Genomic DNA, 15,951 nt, shown 5'->3' on the forward strand with positions numbered 1-15,951 from the left:
ATGTAAATTACACGTTGTCTCTTTTCTACATGTGTCCTAAACTAGACCATAATCAACTATGGGCAACAACAGTACTCAATATGTCTTTCAGCTTTCACTAAACCTAGCAGAAGGCCAAGAACATTTTAAGGCTCAGTTAATGCATGCTGATTAACATCTGCCTTACCCAGAAACAACTTCTTAAACCACTTCAGATCCTTTCAGTGAAATTAGAGGTCACAAACACCATAGTATCCGACTCTTTATTTTCCCATCAGCTGCTACTTGTAAGGTCACACCTATTGATCCTAACTATTCTTTCCATAGAAGAACATTTTCCTGCTTACTGATTCTGGAAGAGAAAAGACAAATGAACAGAAAATCAACTTCCTTAGATGTATACAAGAAATCAACAGTTTTCTAAATCTACAATCTGAAAGTCTTTTTTCTGCCTAAGTAAGCATACTGTCACTCTGTTCATGACTCCACCAGAATACATCTTCACATGTCAAACTGGATTAGTCCCTTAAAATGTTCAAGTAGTAAAAACAAGAATGGTGAATTCTACTGAATATGTTTGCATTTGCTTATTATAGGACTAGTTAAAACATCAGTTTATAATTTTTTTTACACATTCAACAGTTCAGCAAACACATGATTCTTTCAATCTGACTAAAGTTGTAAGTCAACACTGGAGAAAATACATGAAATGGCAGCATTAGTCTCTGAAATGAAGGATTGAGATTCTTCCCAACTGTCCTTTGAGTCTATCACTACTCCGCATGTTCCTGCTCTTGTCCCGGAATCAGCCACCGAATACTCTCAGTTCGAATGGTAGCGTACATAATAAAACTGATTAAAAAGAATAAGGAAAATACAAGCAACCAGTCCACACTTTTTATCAGAGTGCTGGGAAGAGGGCCTATTTGGTCAGCTTGAGTTACCACCACATTTTTCTTGGCTTCTATACCTGAAAGAGAAATCAGTTTTGTTTCAAACGAGATAGAAAACATTCCCACTACAGATTTTTCTTAAGTATTCTGCATGGCATGCAAAATGATATGTGGTCTTAAACAGCACAGCTTGTAAACCTGGGATGGCTTCACTTGCCTGTCAGTGTAATTTGTAACTTGCCCTTCTCTCCACCACATCAAAGGAGCAGGAATCCATTCAGCTGTTCAAAGCTAAAACACTAGAATTTCAGTGAACTCACCAGAAAGGTCTATGTCGGTGCATTGTCTGAGGTGTCTTTTGTTCTCTTTCAAGACCAAAGTTCAACAACTTAGTAAAGCTATTCTCAGGAGTCTACAGAATGTTGTCACAGGGTGAGTAATGCTAAATTCAAAATGTTTTAAAATAATTTACTGAAGGAATTGTTAGAGCAACTAACCAACAGTGGGAGCAGTGATTACCAAAGTGATTACATAGATTTCACTTGTGTTCTAAGTTTTGTGAGAGCACTGAACAAATTGGCTCCCCTTCTCCATATCAGTCTAAACAACAAGCAGGGATCCTTTACAAGACTTGGAATAACTCAATACCTGGTAGGTAGTTACTCCCATAAAGTAATTCAGCTCTTCGTTCTTCTGTGTTAGATCTAAGTAATTACATACAGCTAAGAATATATGGAAGGTATGTTATAATTTTTATTTACTTCCAATGAATATATTTCAGGAAAAAGTGGGTGCTCATAACTGAGGCATTAAAGCTTTTGAGGAATGAACTTTTCCAATGAAGGAAATTTCATCAGTATTCAGTGCTCAGACTTCTAAAGGATAAAAACAAGGGCCTGTGTTTCAGCAAATATTAAGGAATTAAAATAGCATCAACAATGGCCACCCACTCCAGTATTCTTGCCTGGAAAATCCCATGGATGGAGGAGCCTGGTGGGCTGCAGTCCATGGGGTCGCAAAGAGTCGGACACGACTGAGCGACTTCACTTTCACTTTTCTCTTTCATGCATTGGAGGAGGAAATGGCAACCCACTCCAGTGTTCTTGCCTGGAGAATCCCAGGGACCGGGGAGCCTGGTGGGCTACCATCTATGGGGTCGCACAGAGTCAGACACGACTGAAGTGACTTAGCACACATAAATTAATAAATAGAACTCCATACAACAACAAAAATGAAAAAAGCACAACCATGCACAACAATGCAGATGAATCCCACCAGATTTTTACTCACCAGACATAATGGTGAGTAAAACCAGTCAGACATATAAGAATCCATACTGTATGTCTGCATTAATATGAAGATCAAAAACAAGGAATGCTATACTGTGATAGTAGGAGTGAAGACGGTGCTTATCCTTGGGGGGAACAGGAGTGATAGTGCAGAAAGGGGGCTGGTAAGGCTCTCTTTCTGAATCTGAGCACTGGTTACTCAAGGTGTTCGCTTTGTTTTGAAAATTCATCAGGAGTCACAGGCACTAGTGACTGCTGCTGCTGCTGCTAAGTCACCTCAGTCGTGTCTGACTCTGTGTGACCCCATAGACGGCAGCCACCAGGCTCCCCCATCCCTGGGATTCTCCAGGCAAGAACATTAGAGTGGGTTGCCATTTCCTTCTCCAACGCAGGAAAGTGAAAAGTGAAAGTGAAGTCGCTCAGTCGTGTCCGACTCTGAGCAACCCCATGGACTGCAGCCTACCAGGCTCCTCCATCCATGGGATTTTCCAGGCAAGAGTACGGGAATGGGGTGCCATTGCCTTCTCCGACTGATGCATATTTCTGTGTAAATATTACGCTTGAATGAATAATGTATATAAAAATGTATCTATAGGTGTATGGCATGTGAATGTTATCTCAATAAAGCTGTTACATTTTTTCAAAGCTATCTATAATCATATGGTTTTTCCTGTGGTCATGTATGGATGTGAGAGTTGGACTGTGAAGAAGGCTGATCGCCGAAGAATTGAGGCTTTTGAACTGTGGTGTTAGAGAAGACTCTTGAGAGTCCCTTGGACTGCAAGGAGATCCAACCAGTGCATTCTGAAGGAGATCAGCCCTGAGATTTCTTTGGAAGGAATGATGCTAAAGCTGAAACTCCAGTACTTTGGCCACCTCATGTGAAGAGTTGACTCATTGGAAAAGACTCTGATGCTGGGAGGGATTGGGGGCAGGAGGAGAAGGGGATGACAGAGGATGAGATGGCTGGATGGTGTCACTGACTCGATGGACATGAGTCTGAGTGAACTCCGGGAGTTGGTGATGGACAGGGAGGCCTGGCGTGCTGCGATTCATGGGGTCGCAAAGAGTTGGACACGACTGAGCGACTGAACTGAACTGAACTGAGTATTACCTAATCATGTTAAGCTTGCCACTGATTGACACACATTTAACAGGACCACAACATTTCATCAGAAAAAAAGTTTCACATCCCAAAGCCAATCTTGAACCCTTCACTTAAGGGTAATAGCTGATCAAAAGTCACAGAAGGCATATTCCTCCAGCAATAAAATGTCGTCTTCTACAGCATATTATTTCTACATACCTGTCTGGTTAAAAATGAAGATTTTCAGCGTTTCCAATGTTCGGTCTGTATGATTAAATCTAGCCATTGGTTTAGCCCCTTGAAACAATAAGATGTTAGGAACAGCCACGGTGCCAAACCTTGTAGAAAGGCTACAAGAGAGAAAACCTGAATTAATAGTGGGCTTCCCCACACAATTACGATATCAGAACGGATGGAAAGACATGAGAAAGGACCAGTTTCCTGTGACCTGTGGAGGCTTCTGACACTGAAATAATAGGCTGTGGCTGTTTCTGACTGCCTTCCTCATGGGTCATGGTTGGGGGCATTCCCGTTCTGCTCTCTGACTTGCTTTCTATTACTACGTGGAGCTGCCCCTGACACAATTATTCTACTACTTTTGTTCCTAAGAGCCAAAACAGATCAGACCAGAAAATTCTAATGCATGGACAAAGCACGCTGTGTCAGTTTACTTGACAGAAGAAACTTCAAACTCTCCAGAATGCTCATTTCTATCCCTCATAAAAGGTTCAACTTATGGATAAGCAGTTAGGTTGGTGAGTCGGTGCAAAGGAATTTACAATCTAACAAACACACCAGGAAGCTCACAATTAAGGCTGGACAATTCGGAAGTAACATGACCTGAGCAGAACTGTTTCAGCTTTTACAGAATACTGAGCAGTGGTATAAGTCAAAATGCTCTGGGTTCAAGCCTGAGTTCTAACACTGAATCAGCTGTGTGACCTTTGGGCAGATTATTTAACCTTTCTAAGCCTCAGTTACCCCCACTAATAAAATGGTAATATTGGATAATCAGGATTTTTTCTTTTGTAAATATGCTGTAACATAAATATTAACGTATGAGGCAAATACATGTCCCACAATACAATAAGACAGAGTATCCTCTATTCTCCATAACTGAGGCACCATACCAGGCACTGAGAAGGCAGAAATGAAGAAGCAACCAAAGGGATGATAAAAGCCCGCAGGGAACTGAGGATAGCGTGGAGGCTGGTGTCAGATCCATAAGCAAAGAGTGCTAAGCAGGTGCTGGGAGCTAGCCCTGCTGACTAGGGGGCCAGTGCAGGGCCTGGTCAAAGCTGGACAGTGACTTCAAATGTCCTTCCAGTCAGTCTGTAACCTTGGGCCAGGCCACTGAGATCTTTCCCTGAAGCCTTTGTGGGAAATACTAATTTGTGGGGCAGTTTCTTTCTTCATAAACAATTTCAGGTAAACATTATCCACACTGAAGTCAGGGCCTCATTTTCATCACCAACTTGACCATCTTCCAAACTTCCCAAATTTATTCACACACAACCGCTATGTGACCTAAGAAGTAGCATCTGACTTACAGCAGGAGAGGAGGACATGGTTTATTACCTCAGACACAGTCACAGGGAAAATATTTAACATCTTTGTAAGTTAAGTTCTTTGTAACTTATTTTACTGAACATTCAGAAAAGACAAAACCCCACTGAACACTGTGAAAGACTACAAAACACAGGCAAATGTATATCAAAGTCCTAAAATAATTCATCAAATTTATTGAATGTCTACCAAGAACATGCATTCAAGAATAAATGTAAGCAAAAAGAAAGAAGGAAGGACGCCAAGAAGGAAAGAAAAGAATTAAAAAAAAAAAAAAAGGACTTCTATGGTGGTACAGAGGATTAGAATCTGTCTGCCAATGCAGGGGACACAGGTTCGATCCCTGGTCTGGGAGGATACCACAGCCGGTAGCAATAAAGCCCATGCGCCACAACTACTGAGCCCGAGTACCGCAACTACTGAAGCCCGGGCGCCTCGAGCCAATGCTCCGAAATAAGAGAAACCATTGCAATGAGAAGCCCACACATGGCAACAAAAAGTAGTCCAGGCTCACCACAACTAGAGAAGGCTCACCACAACTAGAGAAAGCCCACGCACAGCAACAAAGACTCAGCGCAACCACAATAAATAAGAAGAATAAAAAAGAAAGAAAGAAATCCTTAGCAGACATAAAACAGGGGTGCCAAGAGTTAGGCTGCTAGGTTGGGGACCTACGCTGCAGGTGAAAGTCACACAGGAAGAACGTACTTAGGATACTAATTTTGCTAATTCAATCTGGCCAGGACCCTAACACATCCTCTGCCCCCTCCCCTGCCATCAGGCAGAGCCATCTTTAAATTCCACCAGGGAAAGAACTGTCTTTCTTCTTAAGGAGCCTCCAGAAAGCCTCCCTCAGGAATGTGCCAGTCCTCACTGCTCACACTGTCTTTCCTTCCCTCAATTCCATTTCAAAGCTCAAGTTCAAGCCGGCCTCCTCTGCTCCTAACTTAACTGATTACGACCCCCAAGTAACTATAACCATCGTCCAATGGGATGAGACATAAACCCCACTGAGGGAAGATACTAGGGGAAGATACCTGCTGTGCTGAGAGGCATCCAGTGCCAAAAAATGAAGAGCTGGAAACGCCCGGGGCAGAGAATTAAAATGAGGAGCCAAACTGGCAGAAAATCGGCACCAAGGGGTGTAAAACAGGACTAGAGTGCAGTCACTACCGTTTGGGTTGAGAAAATCCATAAGGTCCTGTGGCAAAAGAAACAGAAAGTGTTACAGTCAGCAGTAAAGGATGGGTACTTCTTCTGGAAGGATACTCAAGGGCAGGAAGCACCACTGAGACCAGGGAGAGGAGGTGGGGGCAGAGACAGCAGGGAGACAGCAGTGTAGCACCTGGAGAACCTTCTGGGGTGGACCCATATGGATCCACGGACCAACAGAAAAGCAGCATCAAATGACGCATCACCAACTTTCCTCCAAGGTTTTCCTTTTTTTTTTTTATATTAATAAAGGTAGTAATTCATTTACAATGTTGTGTTAATTTCTGCTGTACAGCAAAGTGATTCAGTTATCCATACATATATTCTTTTTCATATTCTTTTCCATTGTGGTTTATCACAGGATATTGAACATAATAACTCCCTATGCTCCCTACGTAGGACCTTGTTGTTTATCCATCTTCTATGTAATAGTCTGTCCACCCTGTATCTGTTAATCCCACATTCCCAGTCCATTCCTTCCCACTGCCTCCCCTTGGCACCACAGGTGTGTTCTCTGTCTGTGAGCCTGTTTCTGTTTTGTAGACAGGTTCATTTGTGTTGTGTTTTAGATTCCATTTTTTTTTTAAATTAATTTTATTTTATTTTTAAACCTTACATAATTGTATTAGTTTTGCCAAATATCAAAATGAATCCATTTTAAGTGATATCATATGGTATTTGTCTTTGTCCTTCACTTAGTATGATAATCTCTAGTTCCATCCACGTTGCTGCGAATGACATTATTTTTCTCCTTTTATGACTGATTAATATTCCAGCGTGTGTGTGTGCGCGCACGCGCGTGCGCATACCACACCTTCTTTATCCACTCACCTGTCAATGGACATTTCGGCTGTTTCCGCATCTTGGCTATTGTGAATAGTGCTGCTATAAACACAAAGGTGCACGTCTCTTTTGTTTGTTTTTGGTCACACAATGTGGCACGTGGGATCTTAGTTCCCCAACCAGGGATCAAATACACACCCCCTGCTGTGGAAGCACAAAGTCTTACCACTGGACTGCCAGGGAAGGCCAGCATATGTCTTTCTGAGTTGTGGTTCTGTCTGAATATATGCCCAGGAGTGGGACTGCTGGATCATATGACAACTCTAATTTTAATCTGATGAGGAACCTCCATACTGTTTTCTAGAGCAGCTGCACCAACTTACATTCCCACTAACAGTGGAGGAGGGTTCCTCCTCTAAGCTTTCTTAATATTACTATAGAGCAATTTTAATATTTTTCATAATTCTTAATTATACACTAAGTACTCACAGGGTACAAGCTAATGTCCCAACCTTAGAACTGTGCATCTCACACAATCTAACAGAATCATTAAAGCACTGTGGTCTCAGGCCCAAGCTATAATCTCAGCAGTCAGCTCCATGTATTTGGCCAGAGGTTAGTTCAGTTTGAGGGTGCATCATCCCTGCCACCACGCTAACTCTGACCACTCAAAGTGCTTTCTCCTGTTTATGTATGGAACAGTCCGAGACAGTCCACACAGCTGAGGCACAGCATTCACCACGCACCACGCAGGGGTGTGACACCTGCCTTGGAGGGGTGCTCAACGTACTGTACGCACCCTAATTTAAAATAAGCAATTGCATGGAACTTCCCTGGTGGTCCAGTGGCTAAGACTCTGTGGTCGCAAGGCAGGGGACACAGGTTCGACTCCAGGTCAGGGAACTAGATCCCACACGCCGCAACTAAAAGTTCACATGCTGCAACTGACGATCCTGCAACGAGGACTGAAGGCCCCTCGTGCTGCAACCAATGCGCAGTGCAGCCAAATAAATAACTATTTTTAAAATAATAATAAAATAAGCAACCACAGTTCTCACAGCTAGGATTCTTTTCTTATATAAGCAGCCTGAATCCATTCTGCTCTCTGGCTTTAACAATCTTACAGAAAACATTAGTCAGAATCCTGGCATTCTCTTTAGAATCACCATTTATCCAACTAGCTGGAAAGCATGGCTGCCCTGGACGAATGTGTCAGCTCCCAGTCCAGAGTAAACACTAGGTTCATACTCTCTGGAGGGAAAAAAAAACTTTCCATCAATATAACAAACTTCTCAGGGACATGACTGGTCCAAACAATGCTAAATTACAATTCTAGTAATTCAGACATATCATTTTTATGTCTCCATAACAAGTACCTCACTGAGAAGAAAAGTGCTATGATTCTGATACCAAGCACCTCCCTGTCCACTGGGATTTTTATCATGAGGCTTGGCGGTGAGATTACCCCAAGGATGACTAGGTTTAGGCCACCTAAAAAGCACAGTCAACACTAGTCATATCTCCTCCTTTCCCTACATACATCCAAAAAGTCAGGTGAATTTTCACCAGTGCAGCCACTAAATGCTATCCCACTGGCAACATGGTGAAGATTATGACTCTGCATGTGAAAGATGACAGAGGATTAAATCATAAAATCAATGTGCAGAAAAGGAGAAAAGTACTAAATAATTTTTTCCTACCTGTGACATATTTAAAATTTTCAGAGTGAAATTTTCTAATCCTGTCACATTTCTCTCCTCACAGTTGACCTTCGGGGATTTCAGACTTTCGGTGGTGTTGGCGTCCTCAGTTGGGGTGGGGTCGGATTCTGCCACGTCAGGCTCAGTGTAGTACTCCTCTTCTCTCTCCGAGAATCTTGCTCCAGCTCTGTCCAGGGAGAAGAGGCTCTCCCGGAGGTTGCACCTCGAGCCCTCCTCCCCTCCGGCCCCACAGGTGCCGCTGCTGGACTCTGGGCTCAGCTTGTCCTCGACTCCCCCAGGAATGACCGACAACATCACCATGTGGTTGCCGTCAGCATCCAGCCCCAGCACCGCCTCCGTCTCTTCTGCAGACGGGTCCTGGCCCACTGGGTCAGGGGAAGGCACCTCCTCATTCATGTACACAGCCCCCACCTGGAATGGGTAAGCAGGCTGCTCCTCTGACCATAAGTGACTTCTTTTCTCTGCAACTAAAACATGCCAGCATGTTCTCAGGCATATTTGACTTCAAAATAAATGAATCCCAAAGAATCACAGTTCTCAAATATGAAAAATTTCCCCTCCAGAGTAAAAAGTTACATTCCCGTTAAACCATTAGAGAGCCACCCATCATTCTCCAGGTCATGAAGAAGATCACAAGGGGGCACTAGATTAATGAATGCCCAGAAGTGGACAAGAGCACAGCTTCACATGAAACCTGCAGCTTGCCATGTGGACTACAAGCAAAAACATTCCACTTCAGACATCCAGTTAGGAAAATACAATACAAACACTTTAACAATTTAATTTGTTTGATGAGACTATCCAAGAAAATAATGATGGTTTTATGGAAGATTCTCCAGTGGTCATGTACAGGTGTGAGAGTTGGACCATAAGAAGGCAGAATGCCAAGAATTGATGCCTTTAATTGTGGTGCTGGAGAAGACTCCTGAAAGTCCCTTGGACAGGAAGGAGATCAAACCAGTCAGTCTTAAGGGAGATCAACCCTGAATATTCACTGGAAAGACTGATGCTAAAGCTGAAGCTCCAGTATTCTGGTCATCTGATGCACACAGATGACTCATTGGAAAAGTCCCTGATGCTGGGAAAGATTGAGGGCATAAGGAGAACAGGGTATCAGAGGATGAGATGGCCGGACGGCATCACAGATGCAATGGACGTGAACTTCAGCAAACTCCAGGAGGTAGTGAGGGACAGGGAGGCCTCACGTGCTGCAGTCCATGGGGTCGCAAAGAGTCAGACACAGCTGGGCAACTGAACAATGTAGAAGATTCTACTGTGGCAAAGCATCTTTGCATCCATTATATCAGCTCTGAGAGATGGATGGGATGAAGGTTACCAAGTCAACTTAATAGATGACTGAGCTGAAGTACAGAGGTTCAGCGTGATGCGCAATGGCACAAAGCAGTAAGCAACAGGAGCGAAGTCTTGCAACTGCTGCTCCAGAGCGGGCCTTACCCTCCTGCAAGATACCTCAGAGGGCTGCCAGGCCACACTGCCTGAGGAACACCACTACAGCTAGCAGCAGCTCTTCCTGGGGTGGCCTCCACCACTGGCCTCTGCTTTCCTGCCTGCTGCCCTTGGGCTACAGCCCACAGGAGTGCTTAAAGATGTGCCCAGCAGAGCTGGCACAGCAGCCAGAAGAGGAGGCTTTCCTCTCACTCTGGAGCCACTAGATGGGGCTTGAGCCAAAGGTTTGGGTAAGTGAGGAGTCCGAGGCAGTCTCACACATCCATACAGCAAGCTCCACTCACCTCTGTAATAATGACTCCTGCCCTGCACCTCTCATGACCTCAAAAACAGCCGCCAGACTCTGGGTAAGGAATGAGTGCAGCTGCACCCGAACGAGTCCACCATATGGCTGGGGAGCCAGCAGCTGTGGAAGGAGTCCAGCATGCAAAAGAGCATGTCTACCAGAGTGTGAATGACCAATTGGCTTCAAAGCTGGGGAGGGGTCTGGGAGCTTCCTAAGGTATGCATGCTCGTATAATGTCTCAAAGAACATTTCCACAGATGTCTGCAGACTCATTCGACAATTCAAAAACACTCTCCGGGAATTCATTTCAGGCTAAGTAGAAAAACAGAAACCAGATTTACTCTCCCTCCCGAAACAACCCCCAAAACAGCCAAATATGTGCAACAACAAGCTTCAAGAGACTGAGACAGGGAAGGACAGTGATCCCTGAAAACACAGGAAACAGACGAGAAGAACCCTACAACAGCTCCGGCTTACTGCCTGAGGGAGTTCCGGCCTTGACTCCCTCCTTGAGATGGAGGGTCCAGAAAGACTAAGAAAGCCAGAGTCTGCACAACAGAACCCTGGAGATGGGAGAGCTGCAGAAAGAGCCCTCTGGTCATCTGTGGAAGGGCCTCCTTGAGTGTATTGGTCAGCATATGCATGTAAGTAAACTACCCAAAACCAGGGAAAGAACCACAAAAGGATTAGAGATAACAATTACCCAATACCCACAGAGAGCTGGGAATAGGACCCATCCCCACCCACTACACTGGAAAACCTCCTAAGTCACAGAGCCCTGGGAAGAGTGCACAAAAGGGACTTGCTTTGGTGCGTGCATGTTGAGTTGTCAAGTTGTGGCCAACTCTTTTCGACCTCATGGACTGCAGTCCACCGGGTTCCTCTATCCATGGAATTTTCCAGGCAAGCATACTGGAGTGGTTGCCATTTCCTCCTTCAGGGGATCTTCCTGACCCAGGGATCGAACCCACATCTCCTGCACTGGCAGGAGGATTAGTAGGGCCCAATTAACCCTAAAGTAAATACAGCTCTGCTCTCATCTAGCAAACCTGAAAAGTGAGAATCAAAATGTGTTCAAATAACTGGATATTTGAACAAAGCTCAAGAATATTTATAAGAATACTAAAATACCTAGCATTCAACAAACTAAAAATTTACATCTGGCATCCAGTCGAAGATTACCAGGCGTGCAAAGAAGCAGGGAAATTCTCCTCATTATCCATAATGAGAATAATCAAACCTGACCCAGAACTTGCACGGTTGTCAGAATTATTAGACAAGGCTATTAAAACAGCAACAACTGCACTACATGTTTAAAAAGTAGATGCAGAGAACACAAGATATAAAAAAAAAAAACAACACAGATCAAAATGTAGGTCAAAACCACAATGAAATATCACCTCATACATGTTAGACTGGCTGTTATCAAAAAGACAAGAAATGACAAATGTTGACAAGGGTGTGGACAAAGGGGAGCCCTTATGCACTATCAACAGGAATGTAAATTGGTGTAGCCTCTATGGAAAACAGTATGGAGGTTCCTCAAAAAATAAAAAATAGAACTACCAGGTGATTCAGCAATTCCACTTCTGGGTATTTATCCAAAGAAAATAGAAACACTCACTCAAAAAGGTATATGCAGCCCATGTTCACTGCAGCGTTATTTACAAAAGCCAAGACAGGAAAGCCATCAATGGACGAATGGATAAAGAAAATGTGATATATACATCATACATACTAACATTAATATGTTAATATCACATTAATAATATATTAATGTGATATTATATATGTGTGTATATATATCACATTATTCAGCCATTTAAAAAAAGGAAATCTTGCCATTTGCAATAACATGGATGGATCTCCTTGAGGGCATTATGCTAAGTAAAATAAATCAGAGAAAAACAAATACTGTATGATCTTTCTTATATGTGGTATCTATCAGTGTATAAGCATACACAATTCTTTCTGAAAATCTAGCTCTGAAAAAGAAAAGAAAGAGCAAGTAGTTGTTATGGGCAGGTAGGGGGCTAAGGCGGAGAAGGCAATGGCACCCCACTCCAGTACTCTTGCTTGGAGAATCCCAGGGACGGGGGAGCCTGGTGCGCTGCCGTCTATGGGGTTGTACAGAGTCGGACACGACTGAAGCGACTTAGCAGCAGCAGCAGGGGACTAAGGGACAGGATTTGTTTTTTAGGACATACGATAAATTTAAGGACATAAAACTGATGGGAAAACAGGTAAGCAGGGAGAGATGACAGGTTAGATACAGCAGAGTACAGGGTTTGGGAAGCAAGGCAGGTCCTGACAGAAGTGGGTCAAGCACTATTTTGACTATGACCTAGGGAAGGGGTTGGGTGCCTGGACAGGGAGTTCTGCCAAGATGGTGGGGATGGCAGTCTTTCTGTAGCCCTGGGTTGATAAATATGTACTGCATGTATAATCAGAAGTCAAACTCAACATGATTACTGGATTGTTCTTAAGATGAGAGCAGGAGATGAAGCCAGAGAGGCTAAAAGTCTGGAGAAGAACAAAAGGTGGCAGACTGGGGAGCCAACCCCACTCTCAAATGCACCAGCTCTGTAGAGATCTGCTCTCCCGAACCTAACCAACATTCCAGGCCCCCTAGAGCACGTGAACTTCCTGATGTTCAAGCTGGTTTTAGAAAAGGCAGAGGAACCAGAGATCAAATTGCCAACATCCGCTGGATCGTGGAAAAAGCAAGAGAGTTCCAGAAAAACATCTATTTCTACTTTTTGACTATGCCAAAGCCTTTGACTGTGTGGATCACAATAAACTGTGGAAAATCCTGAAAGAGATGGAAATACCAGACCACCTAACCTGCCTCTTGAGAAACCTATATGTAGGTCAGGAGGCAACAATTAGAACTGGACATGGAACAACAGACTGGTTCCAAATAGGAAAAGGAGTACATCAAGGCTGTATATTGTCACCCTGCTTATTTAACTTATATGCAGAGTACATCATGAGAAACGCTGGACTGGAAGAAGCACAAGCTGGAATCAAGATTGCCGGGAGAAATATCAATAACCTCAGATATGCAGATGACACCACCCTTATGGCAGAAAGTGAAGAGGAACTCAAAAGCCTCTTGATGAAAGTGAAAGTGGAGAGTGAAAAAGTTGGCTTAAAGCTCAACATTCAGAAAACGAAGATCATGGCATCCGGTCCCACCACTTCATGGGAAATAGATGGGGAAACAGTGCTAACAGTGTCAGACTTGATTTTTTTGAGCTCCAAAATCACTGCAGATGGTGACTGCAGCCATGAAATTAAAAGACGCTTACTCCTTGGAAGGAAAGTTATGACCAACCTAGATAGCATATTCAAAAGCAGAGACATTACTTTGCCACAAAGGTCCGTCTAGTCAAGGCTATGGTTTTTCCAGTGGTCATGTATAGATGTGAGAGTTGGACCGTGAAGAAAGAGGAGCGCCGAAGAATTGAGGCTTTTGAACTGTGGTGTTGGAGAAGACTCTTGAGAGTCCCTTGGACTGCAAGGAGATCCAACCAGTCCATTCTGAAGGAGATCAGCCCTGGGATTTCTTTGGAAGGAATGATGCTAAAGCTGAAACTCCAGTACTTTGGCCACCTCATGTGAAGAGTTGACTCATTGGAAAAGACTCTGATGCTGGGAGGGATTGGGGACAGGAGGAGAAAGGGACGACAGAGGATGAGATGGCTGGATGGCATCACTGACTTGATGGACGTGAGTCTGGGTGAACTCTGGGAGTTGGTGATGGACAGGGAGACCTGGGGTGCTGCGATTCATGGGGTTGCAAAGAGTCGGACACGACTGAGCGACTGAACTGGACTGAACTGAAAACAAATGGAGAATGCCAATGTCCTGAAAGAATCTCCAGAGAAAAAAATCAGGGCACAAAATAGAATCTGGTGCTCTTGATCACCTTCATGTACAACTAGATAGATTTCCCTTATAGAAAATCAAAAGGAAGTCTGAGTGATGCAGAGAGTTAGAATTTTGAGTAAGAATAAGGGAAGACAGAAACTGTCATGGGACGTCTCTCCCCAAAGTCACCATCTGTTTTGGATTTGTTTTGAGTACTTTTTCTTTTCCTTTTCTCCTTTATGACCTTCAGGACATTGGAAATATCCAGTGAACTCTCCACCATCGATGTAACCCTATGGACTCTGCTGCTGTTGGCAGTATAGTTATACAATTTTTGTGATAGAGAAACAAGTTCTTTTGAATAAAAATAACAAATGATGCTCAAAACGTGCTAAGGATACTGCCTGGCATTTAATAAGTGTTTTCATTACTTTTCATAACTCAGCAAGCCGGCTGCCTTGCCTCTTTCCAGGACACTGTTGCAAAAGGAAAGACCTGCATACTTCTGATGCATGCACGCTAAGTCGCTTCAGTTGTGTCCTTCTCTTTGCGACCTCATGAACTGTAGCCCGTCAGGCTCCTCTGTCCATGGAATTCTCCAGGCAAGAATACTGGGGTAGATTGCCATTCCCTCCTCCAGGGGATCTTCCCCACCCAGGGATGAAAGCTGCATCTCTTCTGTCTCCTGCATTGGCAGGCATGTTCTTTAACACTAGCACCACCTGGGAAGCCCGCGTATTCCTGTTAAGTTCTGAATAACAAGCACGATCAAAGGGTTTGGACTTTAACAGCTGTGAGGAGTGGGGAGAAAGAGCAATGAGAGTAAGTCCCACCCATGCCTCCAGGTGGCTGCCTTCCCCCACGGAGGAGGGCCTGAGAGCATGATCTGGCAAGCAGCGGGTTACCCGGGGTGTCTGCTGTGTTGTTCCCATCTATCCTTCACACAGGCAACCTGAGCAAGAATGACCTTCTTAAGAAAGTGGTCTGCAGGGTGCAAAGTGAATCGCGGGCTTTGCAGTGAGAGATACAGGCTCTGCCAATTACCAGAAGCACAAATGTAGGCAGAGATGCTCACCTCTCTGAGCTCAGCATCTTCATCAGTAAAACAGGGATACTCAGAACGTATCTCGGTGGGAAGACAAAAGGAGAAAATGATAGAAAGTACCATGCACAGTTCCTGGCTCCTACTAAGGGCACGGTTGTTGTCGATCAGTCTCTAAGTCGTGTCCGACTCTGCGACACGGTACAGGTCGGCTACTCGTTATGATTATCATTAATAATAAAGTGCTCAGTACATGCGGGTACACCTCAGTAAGCGCTAATACACGGTCGGGGCATCCCGCCCCAGCGCCTCCCACCCCGGACCGTGAGCCGGGACCACCGGAGGAAAGAGGTCAGGACAACGTGGAGAGGGGCGCCGAGGGCGCCAGGGAGAGGCGAGGCGCGCAGATCGGGGCCTTCGCGCAGATAAAAGAGCGTCGCCCAGGTAGACCGCCTTGCCGGTCATTTCACGCACAGCCTCCCGCGCCGCCGCTCACGGCCCCAGCCTGTACTCACTCTCCTCGGCGCGGGCAGGAGACCCCAGCACCCACAGCAGAACCTGCCACCAGCCTAGGAGCCGCATGGCGGGGCGGGCACCGGCCCGTACACCCAGGCCGAAGGGCAACAGGCGCACAGCGACGCGACTCGCGCTCCCCGGCGGAGGAAGGCTGGGGGAGGAGAGGCCGGGAGCGCGGGCGCGGTCCCGCATCGCCATCTTGGCAGCTGGCAGCAGCCGAGGGCGCCATCTTGGAGT

At 44.8% G+C, this 15,951-nt stretch overlaps 1 protein-coding gene across 2 annotated transcripts; it reads right to left on the bottom strand.

Annotated features, from left to right (window-relative positions):
• Window positions 1-228: 228 nt before the first annotated feature.
• On the bottom strand, window positions 229-15,951 carry TXNDC15 (thioredoxin domain containing 15). Of its 2 annotated transcripts, none has more exons than XM_027546465.1 (5): window positions 15,714-15,951; window positions 8,510-8,997; window positions 5,852-6,015; window positions 3,468-3,598; window positions 229-949 (listed from the first exon to the last, which is right to left on the bottom strand). In XM_027546465.1, the coding sequence occupies exons 1-5, from the start codon at window positions 15,910-15,912 to the stop codon at window positions 753-755; spliced, it is 1,179 nt and encodes a 392-aa protein (XP_027402266.1). In that variant the 5' UTR covers window positions 15,913-15,951; the 3' UTR covers window positions 229-752. The 2 variants fall into 2 exon arrangements, with proteins under 2 accessions (XP_027402266.1, XP_027402267.1); XM_027546466.1 differs by lacking the exon at window positions 15,714-15,951 and adding an exon at window positions 15,232-15,288.

The sequence above is a fragment of the Bos indicus x Bos taurus genome, chromosome 7 (assembly GCF_003369695.1).
Source record: "Bos indicus x Bos taurus breed Angus x Brahman F1 hybrid chromosome 7, Bos_hybrid_MaternalHap_v2.0, whole genome shotgun sequence".
Lineage (NCBI taxonomy): Eukaryota > Metazoa > Chordata > Mammalia > Artiodactyla > Bovidae > Bos > Bos indicus x Bos taurus.

Bases quoted from the DNA above. Each gene is read 5' to 3' on its own strand.
- TXNDC15 (XM_027546465.1), bottom strand. From the start codon at position 15,912: ATGGCGATGCGGGACCGCGCCCGCGCTCCCGGCCTCTCCTCCCCCAGC. The intron at 6,016-8,509 runs GTAGGAAAAAAT...CTTTTGCCACAG, and splicing joins AAATTTTAAATATGTCACAG to GACCTTATGGATTTTCTCAA. The intron at 3,599-5,851 runs GTATCTTCCCCT...TCTCTCTTGTAG, and splicing joins GATGCCTCTCAGCACAGCAG to CCTTTCTACAAGGTTTGGCA.